Here is a 27,184-nt window from a genome sequence, read left to right on the forward strand (position 1 = left end):
AGTTCCTCCCAATATATAAATCCCTCCCAGGGAAAAATGTAAGCTCTCCAGTAACTCTCTGAGGCCACCAGGGTGGCATTAAATTACTGCTGCATTGCACTCAATGATGCCCAAGTGGGCAGTAAAACGGATTTGTGTGGCATAATGGGATTGTTTAGTGGGACAGCAGGATGGCCACCCTGCCCCATAAGGCCATTAAACAGAGTGAGGAGTAGGCCATCCCATAATGGGTCTGGTAATCCTGCAGTAGATAATCTGAAAACACTCTTGCCAAAGTCTTTGCTCCTCTAAAAAAACAAACAAAAATCCTGACTTTGAAGAAGGTCGTCTAACCATAAAGCGATTATCGATAAGGTAAAACCTGTGGCTTTGAGTCCCAAGGGCACAGTACTATAGTAAGAGATGAATGTCTCATCTGAGAATATCTCAGTGATATCTTCTAAGGGTGCTTATTTTAAAACCGAAAGTCTTTTACTAAAACTTCTTGATTTGGATTTTCTCAGAGAGCATTTAACCACATCAGTCCTTTGATAGATATTTTATAGTAGCCTCTTCAAAGTAAGGGCTTTTTGCAAAGTGGATAATCTTATAAAGTCAAATTTTTTCAATTATATTTAATGACTCAGCTACATTGTGAAATGGTTAGAATTAGGAATATGCCAGTAAGTAACAGACAAGTATTGCAAATTTCTGAACAGAAAGGGACCTCACTGAAGCAGGCAACAGGAAGATCAGCCTCAGAAGGCTAACTATATGAGTGGTCCAGTGGTGGGAAGGAACCAGAGGCAGGGCCAAACAGTGTTGAAACACATGGAGGCTAAAAGAATGAGGAAAGTAGAATGACATTACAATACACATTTCAAAGAAAGTCATTATAAAATGCAATGATAAAACTGATCTAGAAAATAAAGAAAAATAAATAAATGAAGTTTCTAGACTAAGAAGAGGAAATTGTGATAAAAATGACAATAGGGTACCTGATTTTGGAGAAAACAGACATGTCAATATTAAGAATATAAATGGCACCCCCAAAAAATATAAGACTAAAGTACATGTGAGAAGCCAGGTCTGTAAATAAATATTTGGAAATCAATGGGCTGCAATGCATAACTTTAAGAAAGACCTGAGGTATTCGAGGTTTTTGTGAGGAAATATAACAGTAACTTCAGAGGACAAAAAGAAAAGTGTTATTTGTTTATTTGAACTTCAGGTAAAAATAATTCAAGGTAGTAAATAAAAATATGATATAAATCAGTAAAAGGGTTATTTTTTATAGTGAAAGAAATCTAGCGTAAGGAAAATAGCAAAAAAAAAAATAAATAAAATAAGATGAAGGAACTAATAAAGTTAAATATACTAAAATTTACGGCCTCCATACTTTCTAAAGGTGAACTAAACCTGGGTTATGAGCTGTTTAAAAACCAATGTTAGGAAAATACTTTATGTCACACAATTCACAATGGTCTAGAGACAAAAGTATTCAACTGGTATACCACACCTATCCTAAGACTAGAGCTTCTCACATGCTCACAGAGAGGTCCCTTGATGAGCCAATAACTTCTTAAAAAACATCCTTCTTGAAAAATCAATCATGGGTTTCATTAGGCTAATACTTAGAGTATCTCTCATCAGAAAGCTGACTAACAAGGCAGAGCTTGATAAAAGGGGATCAACTTAAGGGGAATCAGGCAGGTGTCAAAATTGTTGTGTAAGTGTACACACACACACACACACACACACACACACACACAAGCACACCCCTTCCTCCCAAAGCCAATAAGCCAATTCAATTTATGTCACACTAAGAATCCCATTAAACTAGAGAAATGAATGGCAATGTTCTAAATACACTTTTTCTCATCTAAACTTTCTATAATTATGGAGCAATATCAAATGTGAAAATACATACTTTGGAAGCAAAACTACTCACTAAGTGAATAATCAACAGCACAGGTTCTAATAGTCAAGTGAGCAGGGGTGGGTAGGGGGAGCAGTTAAGGCTGACATACACTTAATCAGAACCCTAATGAAAACTCATGACAATAAGATTCTTTACCACCACAGAAAGTGGTAAGTCAAGGAAATATCCAGGAGGAGTACAAAATTTTCCTACAGAAAACAATTTGGGTTCCTATTCTAATATCTAAATGAATGAGCAACAATCTTAGCCTTGGGCAGGTTTTATTACAAATATCTGCCTTAGTCATCAAAAAACACCAGCACCCACAACAAAACAAATTATCTATAGAATGTATATTTAATCCAAATTCTATTAACTCAAGCTGACTTGTTTACTATTTATCTCTACTTTAAAATTAAGAGTAGTTAAGTAAATTCATTTAAAGGGCAAGAGATTGTCTTGTCAAATAAATGCCTTTAGTTTTGACACAGCTACCCTAAGAAATCCGTGGTAGCAAATGAGTATCAGGGCCAGTTGTCTAAAAGGACTCTTTTCGAGTCCTGACAATAAAACGATATCATCTGCATATAAGAAAAGACCTATCCTTTTCTTACTTACTGGAAGAAGAAGATTTAAAACAAAACAATGGGGAAGAAGGGGTCTGAGAGGACAGGTCAGACGACTGTTCTGCCTTTTCTCCACCCACCTAGAGCAGGAACAGCTGACTCTTTGGGTTGGATCCACAAAATCCCAAGTAGTAGGATTGTTAGCAGGCTCTTCTTCAAGAGTTGGAGTTGACACTTGGCTCCTCCTAGAAAGGGTTAAAAATGTGAGCTGTGTAAACATAATCTCTGGGGGGGGAAAATGTTAAAAATATTTACACATTTTACATAGTAATGGTATCCTGCAGATAATAGTTCAGAGCAATCCAAGGTGGGGAGATGGACTACTACTTGTTCTTTGCATCAGAAGAAGCAGGATTCAAAATATATCTATTTAAGTTTAATGCACATTTAAAATGGACAGTACACATAGCAATTAAAACACTATCTGGCACTATTCATTATAACTTTTTAAAAAGCCGCCTAAATTTTGCAGAAATACCCTAAATTTTAAAAAATTATCTTTTCACAGAATCTGTGAATTATATGCCCTCAGTTAGATTGCTGAAGTCACCTTTACAACTCCTGTATTTGCTAGCATTAAGGACACCACTCCATACCTGGAATGTGAACCAAAAGACAAGAAACAAAAATATTTCCTACACGTCACTGACAATTGGTAGCAAAAAGGAGGTGCTTATTATTACATAGTGAAAATAAGAGTAGGCCAGATTTTTTATTGCTGATTTTGCTATAGCTGACACTGCAAAATGTTTTGATGATGGCTCTGCAAGGAATTCTCTTGCTCTCCACCCTCTCCTGCCTTTCTGGGTGTCTTGCTACCTTGTTCTATGCTGCTGATAGAGGGGACACGGTCTGTTAGAGTTGGTGGAGATGAAAGGTTAGTGGTAATAAAAAAAGAAAAAAAAGGTAAATGAAAGGAAAAGAAAAAGAAAATGTTAACTTGGAAATGGTCTAGGTCAGTGCTCAGCAAACTCATTAGTCAACAAAGCCAAATATCAATGACAATGACAATAGTTGAAATTTCTTTTGAGAGCCAAATTTTTTAAACTTAAACTACATAGGTAGGTACACTGTTATTAACTTAATTAGGGTACTCCTAGGCTTAGGAAGAGCCACACTCAAGGGGCCAAAGAGCCGCAGTTTGCTGACCACGGGTAGGTATTGCAGATAAAAGGGAAAGTATTATTCTAAAGGAAAGGATCATTTTTTTTAAATGATTAGAGATAACTTTTTAATTCTAGAATGTGACATATGATTTTTCATGGCAATTACTTTAGCTTATTTATTACATCTTCTTCAGCAGCCTATTCTAGAACCAATTCATTGAGAAATAAATATATAGTATCGAATTTTCTAAAAGCTAGGTCCAAAGGACAAGTTTTAAATCTGTATATAAAGACTGCATAGTAGTCACTAAGAAACATCTGACTGACTTCTAAATGAATGGAGTTCTTAGTTACTGGCAAGAATGTCCATATTTATTCTATTCCACAGAATCAAGGTTCATTTTTTTACTTGCATCTGTTAAGAAAGTGGACATCTCAACCATATCAAAATAGATATGAAAATAAGCAGAATGATTACCTAAATCCTGATAAGTAAAAAAGCATTTATTGACTATTATTGTCATTATTATTCATGCAATTAAAATAATCAACAGTAATCTCTTATAGTCAGTTCTTCCTCTTTTCCAAAAATATGTTAAGGGAGGGAGAAATGGAGGGCAGAAAAGAAGGGAGGAAAGAAAGAAAGAAAAGAAGAAAGGTAAGAAAGTTGGATAGGGGAAAGAAAAGAATACAATTTCCCCAAATGAACAAACAGAAGCACAGAGGCTGGTAAACACCCCTCCAATTGTCATTAATTCAGTTCAGAAATGTATTGTCAATTAAAGCATAAGGTCAATATAAAATAGAAAACGTGGCAAAGAAGGTAATTTCTCTCTGTAAATAGGAAACATTCAGAAATTGGTATCAGGAACTTCAAAATTTCCTGAATAATCAAATCAAGTTATCATCTGTATTTTAACATGTTTGCATTAACTTTTATCCTATTATGGCCTGGCCAGCATGGCTCAGTGATTGAGCATCAATCTATGAACCAGGAGGTCATGGTTCAATTCAGGGTTAGGGCACATGCCTGGGTTGCAGACTTGATCCCCATTAGGGGCGTGCAGGAGGCAGCTGATAGACGATTCTTTCTCATCATTGATGTTTCTATCTCTCTCCCTCTCTCCTTTGCTCTCTGAAATCAATAAAAACTTAAAAAAAAATTTACCCATACTATTATTTTCAAAATAAAGAAATACCTATTTAATGACCCCTCAGGCTTTGTCACACAACAGTGTAATATGACTGACCCTCTTTGTATAGTAATCAAAGAGATGGTTACTAAACCACAATCCAGACATAATGCAAAAAAACATACTTGGACTGCGTTCTGTTGAGGATGCATTCCTTCCAGACTCGATGGACCATATGATTGTGGAGTTTTAGAGGAATCTTCCCCGATCTCTTTGGACTGTGCATAGTTATCATCCCCCCATCTTGGGCACCTAAGTGACTGACAGCACTCTGAGCACCTCCACTCTCACCTGGAAAAGACAGGTAAGTTGCAATGCCATTTTTCTCTAAAGCTAGCTTATTTAACATAAACATTTTAATTGTTAAGACTCACATTCATGTAACTTTGCTCCTGCCCCCTTGCAATAATAACATTCTCTGTAGCTATGAGTAAAATTTGTGACAGTATAGATTTTTGTTGTTGTTGGCATTTTGTATGATTCTTTGTGTTCTCCCCTAAAATAGTTAATCACATCAATACTCACATACTCACACTCCCTCATGAGCATAACCACACAGAGGCATTCCTGCTCAAATGGGGACTGGAAATACCTTACACAGAAGGGTTCATACATCATAATATCAAAGACATAAACATGCATAGACTGTTTTGAATTTTTAAATCCCAATGCAGTAAATAAGTTTCAAGGCAAAACAAAACAGTAGAGGGAACTTTATGCTTGTTTAGCTAAATGGTTGTGTAACAACTGTGCACAGTGCCCTAGTAGAAGAAAAAACTTACTGGCACAAAGCTTTTAACAAGGTCAAATTTCAAATTTGTGTGTGGGACTGCTTGTCCTAATGTCCGACACTATTTATGAAAGTGTAGTACTTAAAACATTGAAAGAGGTTGTCTCAACATTTTAATAAAAGGACATTAAAAATTCACTGGTTTCTAACTACACTTTGTTTCTCCAACTATAGGTGGCATGTCATCCTTTTTTTTCTATTATAACCATTATGACTTCTGATAATAGTGATTATTGATTATGTCATGAGTATTTTATTACTTCTATCTCATACAAAACAAATACTGAAGTCAGTTTCCAGTATTAAATATCAATTACTTTCATCTTTTTGATTTCATAAATATATTGTGGGTTTTACTCTGAACAGAAATAGGATGCAAAACATCCTGACCAAAATAATCTATTTTTAGAACTCTGGAAACCTCCATTCTCATCTGAAAAAGAAATCACAAACTAATATTCTTGGCATCAATGCAACAAAACAATGATGAGTTGAATGGTTAGGCTCAGCTGTATTTTTTTTAAAAAAGAAAGAAACCAACCCCAAGTGCTTACATTCTAAGAAATGGAAGCTTTCTTGTTCCCCAGAAAAATACTGTTACATTACAAATAAGACAAAGGAGACAAGGAATTTGGTCTTTCATTGCTACCTTTTATCTTAAAAGTTCCCTGACTTGGTTCATGATGCAAAATAATTCATTTCCATCTTACAATGGACTTTCAAATGCCTCTTCTAAAACAAAGCAAAGTGAAGAAATAAACAGCAGAAGTAGATAACTCAGTCTTTGCCACCGAACACCCTACAATATAGCTAAAGAGATCATATGCCCATGGAGTTAAAGGAAGTTATGACCAATAAAGGAGAGGGGTACAGAAAACAAGCCACAGTCTTTTCTGATTAAAGTTAAGTCAAATGTTTTTCAAGAGCTTTTAACAATTTAGCTAAAATGTGGGTGATATCTCGTATGGAACTAAACAGGATTTGTACTCCATGCTGTTAAGTGCATGCTGAGTGTTATTTCTTACAAGTGTCTATATAAACAGAAGAGGCAAGCTGATGTGCCTATTCACAAGTGACTTCACCAAAACCAACGGCCCTCCTGGGTCCTGTTACTCTAGGCCAGTGGTTGGCAAACTGCGGCCCCTTGAGTGTGGCTCTTCCACAAAATACCACGTGCGGGCGTGCACGTAAAAGTGCGACTGAAACTTCGTGGCCACACTCAAGGGGCCAAAGAGCCACATGTGGCTCGCGAGCCACAGTTTGCTGACCACTGCTCTAGGCAACCCTCGGCCACTTTAGGGACAAAGTAACCCATTTCGTCCTATATCTAGAAAACCATGGCAATGCTCAATGTTAGTCAATGCAGAGCGACAAGGCTGAGCAGGACTCTTTCTGATGGAGCAGTAAGAGTTTTAAGCTGTAACTCACATATCATGATGTACGCATTTGGACAAGTTCATTTTACAGCAAAGATTCCAGTAACTTTCATTTCATTGTGTTTGTCTGTGTTTTGTTTTTTGCTTGCTTGCTTGCTTTAGGGAGGAAGCATCAGGGGACTTACTGACCCAGGGCCTAGCACAATGACACTCAGAGATTTAGAGGGGAAGGAGCTGGAAGATCTATAGCCATGAACTCCACACTGAAACCCACCATAAACAAAACCTCTTAATTTTGAGTTATGACACTTAGAGTTCTGAACTTATCCATAAGAGGTCAAGGCCTTATTTATGCACACAGTAAGCCTTCAATTTTAAGTTGAATATAAATTTCCCTAAATGCTGGGCAAAATAAATAAAACAAAAAGGGATAACAACTTACCGAGTGCAACTGTTAAAAATACAAACCTTTATATGAAATGTGATTAAAACTTCAAAATACTGATAGTTCTAATCTTTCCTTACTGTATCTTCTCTGTGGTGATTATTATGAAAGACTATAAAAGTAGTTTTTCTTTTTTCATTTTAAAGTAGTTAATAAAAATTGTTTGAGCAAATCCTTTCACAAGAAATCATCCAAACTCTCTGCTCTACCAAGTTAGAGCCAGATGCATATTTTTCCACCATCTTAGCAACTTACACAGCCCTTAGAAACAGAGGCCGCATGTTGCGCATTTCTGTCTCCCACACAGTATCAGAGTAATCCATGCGTATACTGTGAAACTATTTACGCAACTCTGTCAAGTATAATACCTAATACATATAACAACCTTGTAGAGAATGGAGTATTTGTGCCCAGCGGCGTGGCTTAGTAGCTGAGTGTTGACCTATGAACCCTGAGGTCACAGTTCGATTTCCAGTCAGGGCACATGCCCGGATTGTGGGCTCGATCACTATGTGGGGCATGCAGGAGGCAGAAATCAATGATATCCTCTCATCATTGATGTTTCCATCTCTCTCTCCCTCTTCCTTCCTCTCTGAAATCAATAAAAATATATTTTTTTTAAAAAAGAAGAATGGAGTATTTGACAGAGAAGGAAGCTGGGGTTCAGAACAAGTATAAGAGTTAAATAAGGTCACTAACTTAAAAAGCTACAGACAAGCTTTAAAATTAGGTGTGTTCAATCACAAAATCTCTACTTTTCCCAACATACTGTTTAACCATGAACTTCTATTGAAGGCCCACTATGTGGCAAGCAGTGTGCTAGAAACTGAAATATCTAATCCTCATGAAAATTACCATGTTGGTGTGGAACATGCTTGAGAGTGTTTTCAAAGCTTAGCAGCTGAGACTTTTATTTTGATGTTCCTACCAACATGTCCACATTAAATGCCTATAAATAATTTCATTTCAGCTCAAGTATGATGAATATCTTTTCTTTAGTGACTAGATTTCCAATGAAAGTCAACTACCACAAAATTTAATATACAAAATATACTATTCAACAAAAAGATAAAATCCTCTCAATTTAAACAATTTCTGAATTTTTCCATGAAGGAAAACTGTTTGTCAAGATTTTCACATTTTGGATAACATTTTTATCATTAATGGACAAAGATTACTGACAGGGCAAAGCATTTATTCAGAGGTCCTGGATGCTGGCCTAACTTTATCAAAGTAGAGTAAGAACTGTCTAAGACACATCTCTGTCTGGCAATAGTCAACTGAGCAAAAGTTCCAGCCATTCTCTGATGTAGTGTTTTCCATTTGTTTACAACAAAGAAGCAGCCTTCATCTTATTTCCTGACAGTATGTATGTACATGCACACACATGTGTTAAAAGGGACAGATGTGTGTGTAGAACTTAAGAGAAACAACTAAATTATTTAACTGGATAATTCAGAGACTAAAATTCTGAAGCATATACATTCTGTTTGTTTAAATTTTTCCTTTTCCATTTTGTAAAATTCCCGTGTTACCCTACTTCTACCTCTTTCTCCAGGAATTTCTCAAGATGAGTTTTCTCCCTGTCCTATGGCAAGGGAACTAGATGATTTTCTGGGATCGCATTTACCCAGAACATTCCTGGATTGTACTCACCTGTGGCAGCCTGTTCTGGAGAGGTGGGCGGGGTAAGAGGCATCCCGCAGTTACTTGGGTCCTTCACACTACCAAGTCCCTGCTGCCCAACTGAAATATGGCCTCCAGCACTGGCAATGCTCTGAGGAACTGGGATGTCATTCTGAGAGATCAGAACAAAAGCTGAAGGATAAACCATCCGGACACCACCTGTAAGGAAAGAGCAAGGAGAGAATCAGGGCTGAGAGAAAGTTCACACTAGACTGCCAACTTTATTATTCCAGTGGTCAGAGTCAAAGCTCTGGTGAGCATGGGATACTCATTAGGTCCTGCAAAAAGTGATTTGTCCCATTCTTCCATAAGTTAATAGCTGCTTAACCATGTGTTCCAAAATTATAATAATAGCATTTGGAATCCAGGGACCATTGGTGCTTCAGGCAAGAAAACTATTCAGTATAACCACTGTGTCAAGAGAATTTTAAAAATGGGAAAATTATGGAGATTATTTTTGATGAATCTAAGTGATTATCTTTTTAAATTAAGGAAGACGAAGAGAGAATAAAGTTCTTCAGGCAAAATATTTTCTCTTACCAACAATTACTTCGACTGCCACAGGGAAATCATTGTCGTATCCCAACTCCTCTTCTTTCAATTCTTCTTTCTTTTTCAGCACCATTGGGTAGAAATACTGCCATTCCTCTATCAACTTACGGGTGGCTGGGTCGGACATCTTGTATGCTTGGCCTGTTAGCGTGCCGTTTAATCCATAAGGACTTACCAGTACTGAGTCAGGGAGGAGAAACATATATTACAGATCACAGTAATAATTCCTACTTAACTGTTGTGGTATTTTTAGATTAAAGTATAGCATCATTTAATGTATATTGCTCTTTATTTGCTAACTCCTTTCAAAGTGTGATTCTTTAAAGTTTTTAATTTTATGCCTCTCAACTCACATCAATTTTTGAAGGAAATCAAATGGGGGAGATATAGTACTATCAGAAGCTATAGCGACACACAGTATATAAATTATCTGTATGTTAAAGCTTATACTTATCAATTTGATAATAGCTTATACAACATAAACACTGAATCTTCCATCACAGAACAAAACCATTCAATACAACCCCAAAACCTGCCAAGAACTTGAACACTCTTCCTATGGTTCTTGATACTTCCTAAAGTCTGTGGTAACCAAAAAATTATGCATAAATAAAACTTCTATTAGCAGAAAAGCCTTAATTTACCTACTATAAAATATAATGCTTTATTATTCAGGCATATCTCTACTGTTTTAGAAATCTGTTGATAAAACAACTCCAAATAAAATTTGTTTCACTAAAGTAAAGGACTTAAAATCCTTCTTTCTCTTTCAGTAATTGACCTTGATGTCACTTTCACTGAGCTACACACAAAAATGTAGTTAACACAGTGCTGTGTATAATCCAGCCAGTTCTTAGCCTCAGGGTGAGTATTTCAACCTTCCAAATAACACTTTTCTGGGATAAAGAGGTCACTTTTTCTTACTCCTAATTAAAAAAAAAAAAAAAATCTCAGCATAGTTATTAAATGGGGTATTCTTTTTCTTTTTGATGGCTTTATTTAACAGCTGGATGGTATACCACATCAATCAAGACAGAAATAGCTGTAGACATCACATATTTCTTGGTGCCTTTCTGCTGTTCCTCACTGATTCAAATGGGCTAAAATTACTGACTCTAAACACAGTTAATCAAGGGCAATTTTCCTATATTAACACTTCTAGGAAATTCCTACATCAATATCATTGTGTTCACTACAGTTCATCTATAGGCCAGCACCTGCCCTAAGAATGTACCTCCTCACACTAATCTAGGGAAATAAGCAGGACAATGTCCCACAAAGGTTTTCTCTATGATTTGAAGCATTAGCAAAAAACCAGTAAGATTTTAAAAATAAGTGGTCTATAGGGACCTGGTATCCCTAAAAGTATCCTTATCAACTTAGGTTAGTTACCTTCCCTTATGACTAGTAATTCCTTTTGTAACCATAAAGAAATGCTTTTATTTTGAGTGATAACGTCTAGAATGAAGTCAGATGGTCCTCAGCACCTTCACAGTCAAGGAAACATAGTATTTAAATAATTTTGACAATCCATAATATGTGCATAATGTGTAACTCTCAAGTGTACAGTCTGAGAATTGGGCTGTTTTTGTATAGCAGCCCACACATAAAACACCCCAAATTACAGAATAATAATGAATATAGTATAAAATACGTTGCAAGTGGGAGGTAGGGGGAAAGTAAGTAGTACTTTAGGGCAAGAAACAGATGCTTTTATCAAATTAAATCAGAATCATCTGTAGAAAACCAAAAAGGCAATCATAAATAATATGGAGGATAAATATTCATATTTATCTAATATAACAAGCGGTTATATCAATAAAAATACTTCAGTCATGTCTGTTAAAATATCAGTGTTTTAAAAATTATATTGTGTACTATAGTAAGACTATTTTAATCAGACATCTCTAGCAAAGACAAATTGAACTGATAAAAAAAAAAAAAGATGTTTCCATATGGTTCAATCTAACATTAAAACATTTTAAAGTTTATTCATAGAAAATTCTGAATTCCAACACAAAACCGAAGATATATAGAATGCACAATTACAGAAAAGGGACATGAGGTTATTTTGGTGATATTTCGGTGATAAGCTGAGAATTAATAAAAATATGAATGTCTAAAAAAATACAGAAAAAAAATATGAATGTCTATTAAATTACAACCAAATGCCTATAATCAATGTAGCCTATAATTAAGAGAAAACAATAAAGTTATTACCGTCACTGATTAAATTATATATTACATAACTCTAGAAATTTGATTTTGATTAAAATTTCAAATACTAAGTGTAATAGTGATTATCTGCAAATGATGGCATTCTTGAAACAGTGGAACAAACAAAACAATAAAAACCTTTAATTTATAAGGATTATGTTTTCCAAATACTTATTAATCTTTTTTTCTGCAGGAAGTCTCTACATTTTATTTCTCAACTCAGCTTCACATAAGACCACATTGTATATGTGATAAACTTTCAGCAAAAACAAATCAACAAAAAAACTAGTAAGCTATTATAATTTAACTAGAGGCCCAGTGTACAAATTCGTGCACCAGTGGGGTCCCTTGTCCTGGCCTGTGGGATCGGGCCGAAACCGGTTCTCTGACATCCCCTGAAGAGTCCCGGATTGCAAGAGGATGCAAGCCAGACCGAGGGACCCCACCAGTGCACGATAGGGGCTGAGAAGGGTCGCGGGAGATTGACCAGCCGAGGAGGGACTGCGGGAGGGCTCCAGGGCATGTCTCGCTCAGTCCTAATCGGCTGGACCCCACCAGCAAGCTAACCTACCGGTCAGAGCGTCTGCCTCCTGGTGGTCAGTGCACATCATAGCGCGTGGTTGAGCGACCTTAGCATATCATTAGCATATTACACTTTGATTGGTTGAACGGCCAACCGGACGACCGGACACTTAGCATATTAGGTTTTTATTATATAGGATTATGAAATGTTGGTCTTTCTTCTTCAGAAACTGACCTTTATGCTTACCTTTAAAATGTCCATTAAAGATAATATCTCATTCTGCAAAACCTAACTGGGCAGATGGCTGGCTAGCCAGTAAGGTGGAGAGGGGGAAGGGGAAGAGCAGGGCATCACCATTTACTTACCTTGAAATGGTGCAGGTGAAGACTGAGCCATGTGTATATGCTCCTCATTGATCAAATAAATTGGCTGGTGTTGGGCAATCTCCACACTTGTGCATACATTACTTTCCCCATGAAGAAAGAATGTGAAAGCACAGGACAAATGTTCACTGGAAAAGAAATAATGAGAAACTCAACTCTACATTTTGATATAAAATGAATGCTAGATACAAGAACTACAGATGGGATATAGCTTTACTTTATCAACCATTCAGCAAAACTTGCCTCTAATGATATTAACAGCATAAATTTCCAGTTGATTGTGGACAATATGACCATAACTTGTTGGCAACTAACTAAATTAAAGCTGCCAGATAAGTCTGAAAAATTAGTTATGTAGCATTGTGAAATTTTGAAAGCTGTTGTAAAGAATGCTTCCTGTTTCAGTTGCAAAAAGTCTCCTATGCTGACTTATACATTCCTGGGAACAGAAAAAGAATGAAATTTTTCTACCTTCTCAAGTACTAGTATCTGAACTGGCTTTTAATTGAGTCTAGGGATAATGACAAAACAGTTTTGCTTAGGTTTGGTATGTAATAACAATAATACCAAACTTACAAGCTTACAACATTACAGTAAGGTTAACACTGTTGACTTTAAAATAGCAAAGACAGCACTATATATAAATTCCTAATATACAGCTGCCAAGGTAAAACAAGTGTCTAAATGAGCTGGTAATCTATTATATTTATTTTTGCAATTTACTTCTGATCACAAAATTTTATTAAAGCATTCAACACATCCCTGTTTTCCACACAATTAGCTAAAAATTCACAAAAATCATGTGTCTTGGAAAAAATAATTTCAAAATTACTACAGTGGCACATTATTTCAAAGTTGTTAACTTTGGCCCTAAGCCAGCCATAACATCTCCACTTTTCAAGACAGCTCACAAGAACATGTGCCTGATGAACCAAATCACTGGAGGCGCCAGGCAACCGTGTAAAAATTCATCGCCAAAATTTGCTTTTCAAAAGTTCTTTACAATATTATAAAGTGTATTGTGAGTGCCAGTCAAAACATTAAATGTTATGAAAGTATAAAATTATAAGGTTTTAAGGAAAAATTAAAATAAAAATGATAAAAGGTCCACTCCATCACACAGCAAAGCATATATTATATTCTTTCTTGGCAACTATCTTAAGATAACCTGAGAGCATTTTGTGTTTTACTAGGATGTGAAGTTTCATCAATAAGAAACACCTAGTCTTGGCATATGGGTATTTAGCACAATACAGTAAACAAGGCAGTAACTATAATCTTGTAAGAATTTAAAAAAATTTAAACATCCTCTTTATACCATACTTTTTATGTTTCAAGTTTACAATAAGAAAATAGTAACAACACACTGTCCTTTCTGTATGAAAACTACACTATAAACAGGTCATCTTCAACAAACAACATTATGCCTGGCACATAACAGAATCAAAATATAAGTTAATCTGGTTAAATGTCCATTTGTAAAATTCAAGAAAGAGGTTGATATAAAATGGATGCTTAATTGTAACTACGATCCCATGTAGTCAATAGCATTTCACAAACAACTGGGTTGTAGATATTGAGGGTAGTACAGAATACATTCTCTTTTCCACTGATTCTCAACTGTGCATAAGAACAATGCTAACCAACATTTATCCACCAACTAGTACGTGCAAAGATTGGTGCAAGGAGCCTGAAGTGACACTGAATACAACATGGCCCTTGCCCTCAAGGAGCACATAAGCTAATAAGATTGATATGAACACACATCAATAAAATAAAGCCAGGAGAATACAGAAACAGAATGAAAAAACAAAATGCTATAGGGATGCTAAGGCATACTGATTTGTTCAATCTCAAAGACCCAAGTGCTTCAAGAAGACAAGAACCAGTAAAATAGGATTTTAGTAGTACAGAGAAAGAAAAAGGTAAGAGACACAGCATGTGGCAAGGAGTAGAGTAGCTAAGAGCAGAAGATAGCTTGGAAATTCTAAAGAAGGAATGGCGTGACAGGATGGGAAAGGAATCTGAAAAAGAAGTCAGAGGTCACCTCTTGAGACAACAAAGAGACTTGTATGTGAAAAATACCAGGGAGCCAATTTAAAGTTTGGTTTTAAAAAGTCAGCTGAATCTAAAGAATCGTGATAAAATTTCAGAACAGTACTCATTTGAATTTGCTGTGTCCCAAAAGATACAGCAGAGAAGCACAATTGAAAAAAGTAGGAATTGAATAAATGAACTATTTTTTATATTGATAACTTTAAAAACAAAATGTTTTAAAATTAAAACAACATAAGAAAAACAGCAAGTTATAGTTGAAATATAACAGAGGCCACCAATCTATGTATATAAAAGGCTAATATGCAAAGTGTCCCCTCGGGAGTTTGACTGGGAGTTCCAACGCTCGCTATGATGTGCGCTGACCACCAGGGGGCGATGCGGAACGAAGGAAGACCCCGCTGGCAGCTGGAAGGCCCCAATCGGCCCTGATCACCAGCCAGGCATAGGGACCCTACCCATGCATGAATATCGTGCACTGGACCTCTAGTAATTATATAATTTTTGGTTAAGTTACTAACACCTTTCTGATGATAGTTTCCTCATATGTAAAATCAACTGTTGCACAAATTGCTGGCCCCCCCAGAAGTTCTGATTCAGGAGGTCTAGAGCAGGGGTGGGCAAACTTTTTGACTCGAGGGCCACAATGGGTTCTTAAACTGGACCGGAGGGCCAGAACAAAAGCATGGATGGAGTGTTTGTGTGAATTAATATAAATTCAAAGTAAACATCATTACATAAAAGGGTACGGTCTTTTATTTCAATAGTTTTATTCATTTCAAACGGGCCGGATCCGGCCCGTGGGCCGTAGTTTGCCCATGGCTGGTCTAGAGTGTGCCCCATGAATCTGCATCTGTATCCAATTCCAAGTGATGTTGCTGCTACTCCTAATCCAAGGAGCACACTTTGAGAACCACTGAATTTTGATGGTGCCTAAATCCCTTTCCAGCTATAAAATTCTACTTTTTCTAAGATTATGTAAAGCTAGAGGGCAAGGATGACAATACTGAGACTGGAAAGTGAAATTCCCCTTTGACCTAGCAATATCACTTCTAAGACTTTATTCCACAGAAAAAACTATTATACAGTGATTGCGTACAGCACTGCTTGTAATAGTTAAAGACTAAAACAGCCATTATGTCCCTCAGTAAAGGACTGGTTAACTTCACTATGACATATCCCTGCAAAGTAATACTGTGAAACCATTTAAAAGAAAACGATCACACTTGTATGAGAAAATCCCAACATAAACTCATAAATATGAGACAAAAATTATGTGACTTGGAAAAAATGCATTTTATACAACTAGAGTTACAGATATTGAGGGTAGCATAGAATATGTTCTCTTTTCCACTGATTCTCAACTGTGAGTAAGAACAAAACTAACCAATATTTACCTACCAAAGCAGTGTGTGAATAACTTACTCCCATTTGTATAAAAATGGGAAAGGGGGAAATATGTGCATACACAATTTGCTTACAATGGCATAAAAAGTCTCTGGAAGGATACACTTTAAAAAACTTAATCATCTTGGCTGCCTTTGGGGAATAAAATGGCATGAATGGTGGGGAAAGAGAGAATTCACAATAGTCTTTTGTACTTTTTGAATGTGGGGTCATACATCACATAGAAAGTAATGGAGGCAAGATCTGAAGGAAGCCCCTGCCTCCTATCCTTGTGCTTGTTGGCCCAACTAGAGGAATCCAAGGTGTTTCATTTTATCATAGTTGGCTCTTAGTTGAAGCCTGGTAAAATCATCTTTGATTCTGATTCTGTTATCCAACACACTACTTGATCATCAAGCCATCAATATCTTTATCCATGTCATTGCTAAAAATGGTGAAAAACACTACACACGGTGGATGGGATATTGTGTCATCTTATCAGGTAATTCCTGAGTTAAATCACTCATTTACTATCTCTTGTCTACAAAGGATAATCACAAAGGTTATGTCAAATGTCTTGACAAAATGCAGATATATAACAACTGTCATATTTCTATGATCTACAAATCAACCTAACTAATAGTAAAATTCAGGTAATCCTATCTAATAAAAGACAAAAAGGGTAATTAGCCATACCTCCGCTACGCTTCCCATTGGCTAATCAGGGTGATATGCAAATTAACTGCCAACAAAGATGGCGGTTAACCGCAAACAAAGATGGTGGTTATTTTGCATATGTAGGCGCAATGCTGGGAGGCGAAAGGGGAAGGAAGGAAGAAGCCGCCTGCCGCTAATGGTGACTGCAAACCCAGGTGGCAGGCAAGAGCCGGGGGCCTTTGCCCCGCCCCCCCAGCCGTGATCGGAGAATCGGGCAGCCTTTGCCCAACCCTCAGCCGTGATCGGAGAACCGGGCAGCCTTTGCCCAATCTCCAGCCGTGATCGGAGAACCAGGCAGCCTTTGCCTGATCCCCAGCTGTGATCAGAGAACCGGGTAGCCTTTGCCCGCCCCCCAGCCGTGATCGGAGAACTGGGGGCCTTGCCCCACCCCCCAGCCGTGATGGTGATCGGAGAGGCGTGCGGGGCAGGGAAGAAGCGGCGCTGGTGGCCGCCTCTTCCTCACCCCCCCCCCCCCACCACCGGTGATTAGTGATCGGAGAAGCTGGCAGGGCAGAGAAGAGGTGGCACTAACCCCTAAGTAGATCTCGAGCACCTTTCAAACTGCGCGGGTAAAACCCCATGAGACTGGGTCCTGGCTGCCACCTAGATCGCGAGCACCTTTCAAACTGCGTGGGTAAACCCCATGAGACCGGATCCTGGCCACCAGGTAGATCTCGAGCACCTTTCAAACTGCAAACCCCATGAGACCGGGTCCTGGCTGCCAGGTAGATCGTGAGCACCTTTCAAACTGCAAACCCAATGAGACCAGGTCCAGCATATTGGGAGTAAAAATGATGCATCCAGGTGGAAATATGATTATGGGGTTGGAAGACAGACAGGGAAAGAAGTCAGAAATAGACACTGAGAGAGTCACTGGCTGGCTGGCTGCAAATACTGACTCTCCAGTAGTGATAGAATAAAAAAGTGGGGGATATCTCTGGAAGATTCAAGAGATATGGGGCAACTCTTCTATGGTTTTGACTTGCCCAGCAGATTTCCACATACACATGTGTACACGCCTATATTTGCAGGCACACACATATACACATAACTGACTGCCCTCCCTGGAAGCACAGAAGAAGAAGAAGCTGCCAGAAGAAGAAGCCGCCCACCTGTGGTCTAGGCGCCAGCACCTGCTGGTGGCTGCAGCCCAGGAGATGGACAAGCCACCCGTCCAAAGTCCCAGGCTGCAGCCACCTGGAGAAGCTGCAAGCCCTATGGTCCAGGGCACCAGCGCCTGTGGCCAGGGAAATAGGTTCCTCTTCTCCTACTGCAGTCATTACTTTAATATTCCCCTTCTTAATTTCTCTCCTGTGCTGCAACCCAACTCCACTTTTCTTCAGAAGGATACAGAACAGAGAGAGCAGTGTTAAAAGCTTACATTTTTAAGCCGGTAAGGTTGGTACTTAAACATATAAATGGAAAACTAGAGTCCTTAAGGTAACAAAGGCTACAAAGGACAGGGACAGCGCATGACCTATTATATCCAGCAATCCATATGGGGACTAAAAACTTTGCAATGATGACAATTACTGAAGATATGCATCAACTAAAATAGTTGACAGGGACAATTCTTCTATCTTTGAAAATAACTACATCAAATCTGTTTAAATAGATTTTCATCTGCATAATATAACACATTATGACAAGACCACCACCACCACCAATGTGGTCAGTGTTGTGCCAATAAATGTTTAATAACTGAGGGACCCCCCCCCCACCACCCGCCGAGTGCACAAATTTTTGTGCACCGGGCTACTAGTCCTATATAATAAAAGGCTAATATGCAAATTGTCCCTTCGACCGAGAGTTCAACGGGGGGGGGGGGGGGCTGGCCCGCCAACCGCCCATGGACCCTCCCCTTGGCCAACCCTGCCCCTGATCAGCACCCCCTCACCGGTTGGGGCAGGGCCAGCCCGCCAACCGCCTGTGGCCTCTCCCCCCAGCCAGCCCCCTCACCCCCCCCCCCAAATCAGGGCGAGGTTGGCTGGCCTACCTCCTGTGTCTCCTACCCCTGGCCGGCCCAGCCTGATCAGCCCCAATCAGGGTGGGCCGGCAGGACCCCATCTGTGTACTAATTTATGCACTGGGCCTATAGTCCTATCTAATAAAAGAGAAACATGGTAATTAGCCGTACGTCCGCTACCCTTCCCATTGGCTAATCAGGGCAATATGCAAATTAACTGCCAGCCAAGATGGCGGCCGGCAGCCAGGCAGCTTGAAGCGAACATGAGGCTTGCTTGCTTCAGTGACGGAGGACTCCAACGTTCCCCGCCTGCCACTGCCGACCTCTGAGCTTGCAGTTTGAAACATTGTTACAAATATAGAAGCTAAACAAAACCCCAGAAACCTGCTTTAGCCAGCCGGAATCTCAGGCGGGAGTTGAAACAGTGTTTCGATTATAGAACCCAAACAAATCAGATACCTGCTTTCAGCAGCCGAGGCCTCGGAGCTGGAGCCAAGCCTCAGAGCTAAAGCTGGCCCAGAATAAAAAGAAAAAAAAGAAAAAAAGGAGCGGTTGGGAGCTTCAGTCACCCGCCAGCCTGAAAACAGCCCTCAGCCCCTCACCCAGACTGGCCAGGCACCCCAGTGGGGACACCAACCCTGATCCAGGACACCCTTCAGGGCAAACCAGCCAGGTCCCACCCGTGCACCAGGCCTCTATCCTATATAGTAAAAGGGTAATATGCCTCCCAGCACCGGGATCAGTGTGACAGGGGGCAGCACCCAAACCCCCTGATCGGCCTGCGGCTCTGTGTGTGACAGGGGGCGGGGCCACAACCTCCCTATCTGCCCTGCTCTGTGTTTGACAGGGGACGGTGCCCCAACTCCCCTATCGGCTCTGCTCTGTGCGTGACAGGGTATGGAGCCCCAACCCCCCTGATGGGCCCTGCTCTGTGAGTGACAGGGGGCAGCGCCCCAACCCCCTGATTGGCCCTGCTCTGTGAGTGACGGGGGTGGTGCCGCAACCTCCCCATCGACCCTGCCTTGAGTGTGACGGGGCGGTGCCACAACCCCCCAATAGGTCCTACCCTGAGCGTGACTGAGGGTGGCATCGCAACCTCCCGATCCGCCCTGCTCTGTGCATGACAGGGGGCGGCGCCCCAACTCCCCAATCAGCCCTGCTCTGAGCCCAACCATGGGCTGCTCCTAGGGATTGGGCCTGCCCTCTGCCACCTGGGAGCAGGCCTAAGCTAGCAGGTCGTTATCTCCCGAGGGGTCCCAGACTGCGAGAGGGCACAGGCCGGGCTGAGGGACCCCACCTCCCCCCCGAGTGCGCAAATTTTTGTGCACCAGGCCTCTAGTAGTTTAATAAACTGCTATAGTGATTCCATTATCGCCGCACCCTGTCACACACAGAGCCGCAGGGTGATCAGGGGGTTGGGGAGCTCCCCCTATCAGGCACAGAGCAGGGCTGATCAGAGGGTTGGGGTGCCTTCCCCTGTCACAAACGAAGCAGGGTGGATAGGGAGGTTGTGGCCCCGCCTCCTGTCATACACAGAGCCGCAGGGCGATCAGGGGGTTTGGGCGCTGCCCCCTGTCACACTGATCCCGGTGCCAGGAGGCCTCGCGGCTCCGCTGATCCCCGTGCTGGGAGGCATATTACCCTTTTACTATATAGGGTAGAGGCCTGGTGCACGGGTGGGTGCTGGCTGGTTTGCCCTGAAGGGTGTCCTGGATCAGGGTGGGGGCCCCGACTGGGGTGCCTGGCCAGCCTGGGTGAGGGGATGATGGCTGTTTGCAGCTGGTCACACACCCTTCAGGGAGGGGGTCCCCACTGGGGTGCCTGGCCAGTCTGGGTGAGGGGCTGAGGGCTGTTTTCAGGCTGGGGGTGACTGAAGCTCCCAACCGCTCCTTTTTTTCTTTTTTATTCTGGGCCAGCTTTAGCTTTGAGGCTTGGCTCCAGCTCTTAGGCCTCCGCTGCTGAAACTAGGTTTCTGGCCTTTGCTTACAATGTTGCGATCCTGCTGGCTGAAGCCTGGACTGAAGCAGGTTTCTGGGGTTTTGTTTAGCTTCTATATTTGTTACATAGTTGCTTAGAGTTGCAGCTCAGAGGCCTGCAGCGGCAGGCGGGGAACGTTGGAGTCCTCCGTCACTGAAGCAAGCAAGCCTCATGCTAGTTTCAAGCTGCCTGGCCGCCGGCCGCCATCTTGGCTGGCAGTTAATTTGCATATCTCGCTGATTAGCCAATGGGAAGGGTAGCGGTCGTACGCCAATTTCCATGTTTCTCTTTTATTAGATAGGATTTTCAAAATATGAAAGTACAGTAATTCTTACTTCAAGCGTACAACATAAGTTAGGTAGCTTATTCAAGTTTAAAATCCTTTTAAGCTTCCTCTCCCTCTTCTTTTCCCTTCTCTCATCTCCCTCTCTCCCCATCCCTCTTACCTCTGCTCATATCTTCCCTCCCTCTTTCCCTCTGAGTGCTTTATTATGCTACAAGTATATCTCAAAATATTTCACAAATGTTTCTAACACTTTATTACAAGCTTCAAAGGCCGTTTTCTTTCAGAATTGAATAAGAATGAAACCACCAAAATATTGTTTCACAGTAACCCCTGGGTAAAGATGGCAATGTCAGTTTGTGAGCAGTCAAAATAACTGACTCCTATCTCACCTTGGAGCTTCCCTAGAATCAGGGTTTTAGGCCACATACTTATATTTCTCTAAACTAGAATTCATGAGGGATATATATATAGACATATGCCCTGGGTAATGAGAAAGCTCTTCTACCATGTAAGTGCTGAATAGTTAAATATAACATAAATTATTCCTTCCTGATAATCAGTGCAAGAAAAATGCTAAAAAGGAAATGCTCACTACTAGCACTAGTGTACAATCATCCCCACCAGTCACTCCTCCAGCTCATCTGACCAGCCTGATTTAAGACATATGCCATGTTGCTTCGCCTGTCCATGTTTGTACTCTTGCTGTCCTTTTGTCTAGATGAGTGTTCTCAATCTTCCTAATGCTGGGACCCTTTAATACAGTTCCTCATGTTGTGGTGACCCCCAACCATAAAATTATTTTCATTGCTACTTCATAACTGTAATTTTGCTACTGTTATGAATCGTAATGTAAATATCTGATATGCAGGATGTTTTTAGGCGACCCCTGTGAAAGGGTCGTTTGACCCCCAAAGGGGTCGTGACCCACAGGTTGAGAACTGCTGGTCTAGATAAACAACCCCTATCCTTCATCTAACTCCTACTCATCTTTTCCAAGAAACCATCTTTAAAGTCCCAGAATAGGCTCAATGCTCTCATACTTCTCTATGTATATCTCAAGTCAAATCACTTCAATGTGCGTAAGTTTTATGTCTAGTCCATGTGACTGCATTTTGTGAGGACAGAAATCAAGTTTTATCTATCATTTTGGAACCCAGTACTTAGCATGGTATAAGTAGATGCTGAATTAATACTTAATGAGTTTGTGATACTTTATATAGTTCCTCTAAAATTATCTAGCACTATACTGAGAGACTCAGAAATAAGCCTGGAATCCTGAGTCATGAGACAGGGGAGCACAGGAGTGTAAACTGTGATATTCTATCGAGGAATATACTGGGGGATACCTACCCCTGCTCTTGAGAATTTCTAATGATCTTGCTAACTGTTCTGGAGGGAGCCTGCCTGGAGCATATCACTAACAGCCGCGGAGTATACAGTGTGACTCTCTTTGGACACAAGGTAGTTTATATTCTCTGAACAAGAAAGGAGACTAGCACAGAATAAGTAAGGACTAGACATAAAGATTAGTAGGGTATTCTCTTCGGTAAATGCCATTAAGGAATTCTGTGCCTTTATTCTATTACCACCCTAAGTAGTATGGTTAAATCCCCCTAAAATCAATAGTAATCAAAATCTGTACTACTCAATCCCATGCCACAGTCCCCCACTGCACAGAGGGAAAAAAATCTAAACCAGGCTTTCCGTACTCTGGTGCAACCCACTGTTACTTCCCTGTACAAACTCTCAAAGACAGCCAGTTTGGAATGGCTAATATATTGTGTATATCCCACCTACACCGCTGTCATTCCACACAATTTCCCACTCTTCCATTCATTCTCCTTAAATCCCACTTTCGAAGTCCAGCATCACTTTTACTTTCTCCACAGAGCTTTTTCATATTATCTCTTTCCAAAGAGGCTTATTTATCCTCTGCTACCCAGAGCATTTCTTTGGCACCCATAATACCAGAACTCATTTAATCAATGAGTATTTACTAAGCACATCTATCGACCTTGTGCTAGACACTGTGCTAGATTTAGGGATACAGAAATAAACAAGACCAGAATCAGCCCTTGAGTATTTTATGGTTTCCTAGACAAAGTACTTAAAAGCTTTAAAAGAAACACAAATACTAACATGGAACTATGATACTTACTGATATGCATAGCAAGATCCCAAAGAATTTAAAATAGATAAAAACATGAAGATGGAGAAATTCTGGTCCCTCAGTCAAAATTTCTGTACTTTAATATTAAATCTTTTTTAAAAACTCATATAATTTTAATATAATATCTTCTTTGGTTTGTATCCTATGCAATCATAAAGAATTATCAATTGGTAAGGAATAACATAAACCCATGGGAATATGGGAAGGTCTGTAGTTTTCCTATTAGTTTTTAAATATCCTATATTCCACCTTATGTCATAAGTAGAGGTCTGGTGCATGAATTCGTGCACGGGTGGGATCCCTCGGCCTGGCTGGCAATCAAGACTTATTGGGGGGCTGGGAAGCCAGGGGCTCCCGCTGGTCAGGGGGGCCTGGCCAGTGGGCAGTTGGCCAGCCGGCCCCACCCTCAATTGGGTTGGGGGGGGGGGCAACTGAGGGCAAGACCAGCTCGGGGGAGGGGCTGCAGCAGGTTGGTGGAGGGGGCAATCAGGGCCGGATCAGGCTGGTTGGCAGCCCCAGTGTGTGTCATAGCGAATTAGCCTTTTATTATATATGATTGGCTCAATAAAATTCGATATTCTCAGAGGTCCAATAAATAAAATTATGTTCTAATAAGAAAGAAGTTTGGTTTCATTCTATCTTTCCAATATCATCTCTTGCTACATTAATTCATACATCTAATGCTTCCATAACCCAAGTTTTTTTTTTTTTTTTTGCCTTCACAGGGCTTGTCATAATTTGCAATAATTTATTTTCCACCAAAATGTAAGTTCCCTGAAAGAAATAACCATGTCTATCCCACTGCCTTCTGTATCCCCAGCACCTAGCACAGTTCACAACACACAAAACTTAATAGTCACTGAATGAGTAGTTGCAGTTTTAGTCAAACCAAAGAGCAAATTACTCTTCTTTAGAAAGGACCATCACCAGGAGAACAAGAACAGTTGATGTGGCCCTGGCTGGTGTGGCTATGTAGTTAGAGCATTGGCCCAGGAAAAAAAAATTCTTAGGTTAAATTCCCAGTCAAGGGCACTTACTTGGGTTATGGGTTTGCTCCTCGACCCTGATTGGGGCGAGTGCAGGAGGCAACTAGTCAATGTGTCTCTCTCACATGAATGTCTGTCTCTCTCTCTCTCTCTCCCTCACCCCCTTCCACACACTCTGAAAAAGCAATGGAAAAAATACCCTCCAGTGAGGATTAACAAAACACACACACACACACACACACACACACACACACACACACACAACAGCAATTGAGATGCACAGTGAACATCAGTGAAAATTTTTAAAGTGGGAAGAAGTTTAATTATTAATAGAAGGAGGTAGTATGCAATTTCCAGTGATAGAAAAAAGGGCAACTTTTAAAACTGTTTACTTAGGAAACACAAGGGTTGGTATGGGTTGCACCTGTGTAGTTAGGCAAGGACGTGCAGAAATGCAACGCAAGAACTAGTATGCCAGACCATTTTATTCTCTTACAATATTCTACATTTTTAAAAAAGGGTGGGTTTCTTTTCATTTCTTACACCGAGTTTACAGAATGCAATGTGCTTTCAAATGCATTATGAATATTAATAAACTCCTTTTCATGGTGTAAGAGTGTTTTGATAACAAATTCACAATATATAACACATTTAGAACTTATTATCTAAAAATTTTCCAAGTTGTCACACACCAAATCTCTTACAAGAAGTAACTTGCCTGACTTTACAGATCCTCATTTGGGAATATTTTGGTAATGTTTCTTTATCATTTCCTTTCTTTAAAAATATACCATTTACTTTGGTAGCATTCACAAGCTATGTCTAGATCGTTCACTCACTAGCCTATTGACCTTTCTTTTAGTGGATAGGCCTTCGCTTTAAAAGAAGATGACATATAATATTCAAATAGTAAGAGTTGGTTAAGTTATTTTATAAAACTCTGAGATGTTTTCACTATTTCATATATCTTCCCTTTAAATTATAAGTTAAACCTGATTACAAGGGCAATGAAAATGCCCAGAAAAGTTAACGGCACATACATTTTTTTAAATGAAGGATACTGTTAAATTAACATCACCATTCTATGAATCATCACTCTTCTGAGAAATAAGTTACCAATTACATTGTTACAATACAAAATTGCCTTAGTGGTCAATTTTCTTCATATATAAATACTAGAGGCCCGGTGCATGAATTTCGTGCATGGGTAGGCTCCCCAGGTCTGGCTGGCGATCAGGGTTGATTAGGGCCTTCCGGCTGCTGGCTGGGCCTTCCGTCCCCAGCTGCTGGCCAGGGCCAGGGCCTTCCTTCATTCCGTGCTGCCCCCTGGTGGTCAGCACACGTCACAGCAAGTAGTTGAACTCCTGGTCCATTGAACTCCCGAGGGGACAATTTGCATATTAGCCTTTAATTATATAGGATATACATGTGTTACACAAACACATACACACATATATATAAGGTAAAGTAAATAGGGAAGCTATATGACTTCTCCCTTCTACCCTTCCGGCATCATAGCAAAATTGTTTTCCGGCAATAAATGTGGCGCTGGGGCGGTGCATTAATTGCTCCCAATCACAAGGGGGCCACACTAGCACTGGATGGAGTGCTAACAGAGCAGCAGCACATCTTGCATTAATGAACAACAGTGCCCTAGTGGCCTAAAGGACTTAATGTTTCTGCCTGGGTAACTCACTTACTAGAAGCAAGAGACAGCGAGGAGGCTCTGACTCAGTATGCCCTTGACCCAAAGGCTGGCAGCGTATGAGGGTTCCTATCCTGACAGTACAAACTATGTCAGATCATTTTTAAGATGCCAAAATGGACATAAGAGCTGCTCTAGTCAGTGACGTGTGCTTGCAAATAAGAAGCCAACACACACAAAATTTGAGGAGGGTTACGAAAGTCATCTTATTAAAATCTCTCCTGAGGTTAACTAAACTAGGCCAGATTATTTAGTCACAGTTTCTGGACAGCCCTTTGAAAATTCAATGGGAATGTGCCTGGCAGAGAATACAGATTCAAGTGACATTTATATTAGGCAACTCATAACCACCAAAGTCCTTTTATTGCTCACTTTAAGACATGCTTGGATTCCTTTCTTTTCTTTTTTAAGTATAGAACAAAACCTTTCATCCTTTTTGAGGGGGCAGGAGGTGGAGTACTTTAAAAGATAATAATAAAGCGGAGAGTAGCGAAATGGAGAGGGAGTAATGGAGAACCACATAAAATTTTCTACTACTTTTCTCATTAAATACTACACTAAGGCATTATATATTACTAAGAAGCAAAAAACAAAAACAAAAACAAAACTGCCACTAAAGTCACTAAGACTTGATCTATCCCTTTTGCTTCTCTGAGAGCACAAACTAGCTTTCTCCATTGCTGCTGACTGCTGAAGTAAAACGCTATATCTTCCCAGATCACAAAATATACACTGAGTGGCCAGATTATTATGACCACCTGACGTTTGTAGGCTAATTAGCTATAATTTGGCACTGAAGTTGCAAGAGGGCCAGACCATTATAAATAGGGAAGCAGGTTGTTTACCACAACAGAAGTGATTTTTTTCAGAAGATATGGGTAAACAACGTGATTTAACAGCCTTTGAACACGGGATATACATATACACTGAGTGGCCAGATTATTATGACCACCTGATGTTTGTAGGCAAATTAGCCGTACACTGCATCGTATGGGATATGGAAGCCGAAGGCCTGTTCGAACACCTTTGCTGTCTGCAGTTACCAAGATAAAACATCTCCAATTCGCACAGGAACACAAGGATTGGACAGTCGAGCATTGGAAAAAAGTCATGTGGCCCGATGAATCACATTTCCAGTT

General features: G+C 40.1%; 1 protein-coding gene across 10 annotated transcripts in view; it reads right to left on the minus strand.

The window, feature by feature from the left end:
- Positions 1-27,184, minus strand: part of MED13L (mediator complex subunit 13L) — a 278,051-nt gene that overhangs the window by 52,087 nt on the left and 198,780 nt on the right. For all 10 annotated transcript variants that reach the window (XR_004974868.1, XM_036353960.1, XM_036353958.1 and 7 more), the window contains 5 exons: positions 12,780-12,925; positions 9,663-9,854; positions 9,093-9,281; positions 4,951-5,116; positions 2,607-2,711 (listed from right to left, as the gene is read on the minus strand). Coding sequence is in view for 9 of the 10 variants with exons in the window: in XM_036353960.1 (XP_036209853.1) it covers positions 2,607-2,711; positions 4,951-5,116; positions 9,093-9,281; positions 9,663-9,854; positions 12,780-12,925 (798 nt within the window). In the remaining variant the exon portion in view is untranslated. The remainder of the gene's footprint in view (positions 1-2,606; positions 2,712-4,950; positions 5,117-9,092; positions 9,282-9,662; positions 9,855-12,779; positions 12,926-27,184) is intronic.

Source organism: Myotis myotis, unplaced genomic scaffold, assembly GCF_014108235.1.
Source record: "Myotis myotis isolate mMyoMyo1 unplaced genomic scaffold, mMyoMyo1.p scaffold_m19_p_20, whole genome shotgun sequence".
NCBI classification, from domain to species: Eukaryota; Metazoa; Chordata; class Mammalia; order Chiroptera; family Vespertilionidae; genus Myotis; species Myotis myotis.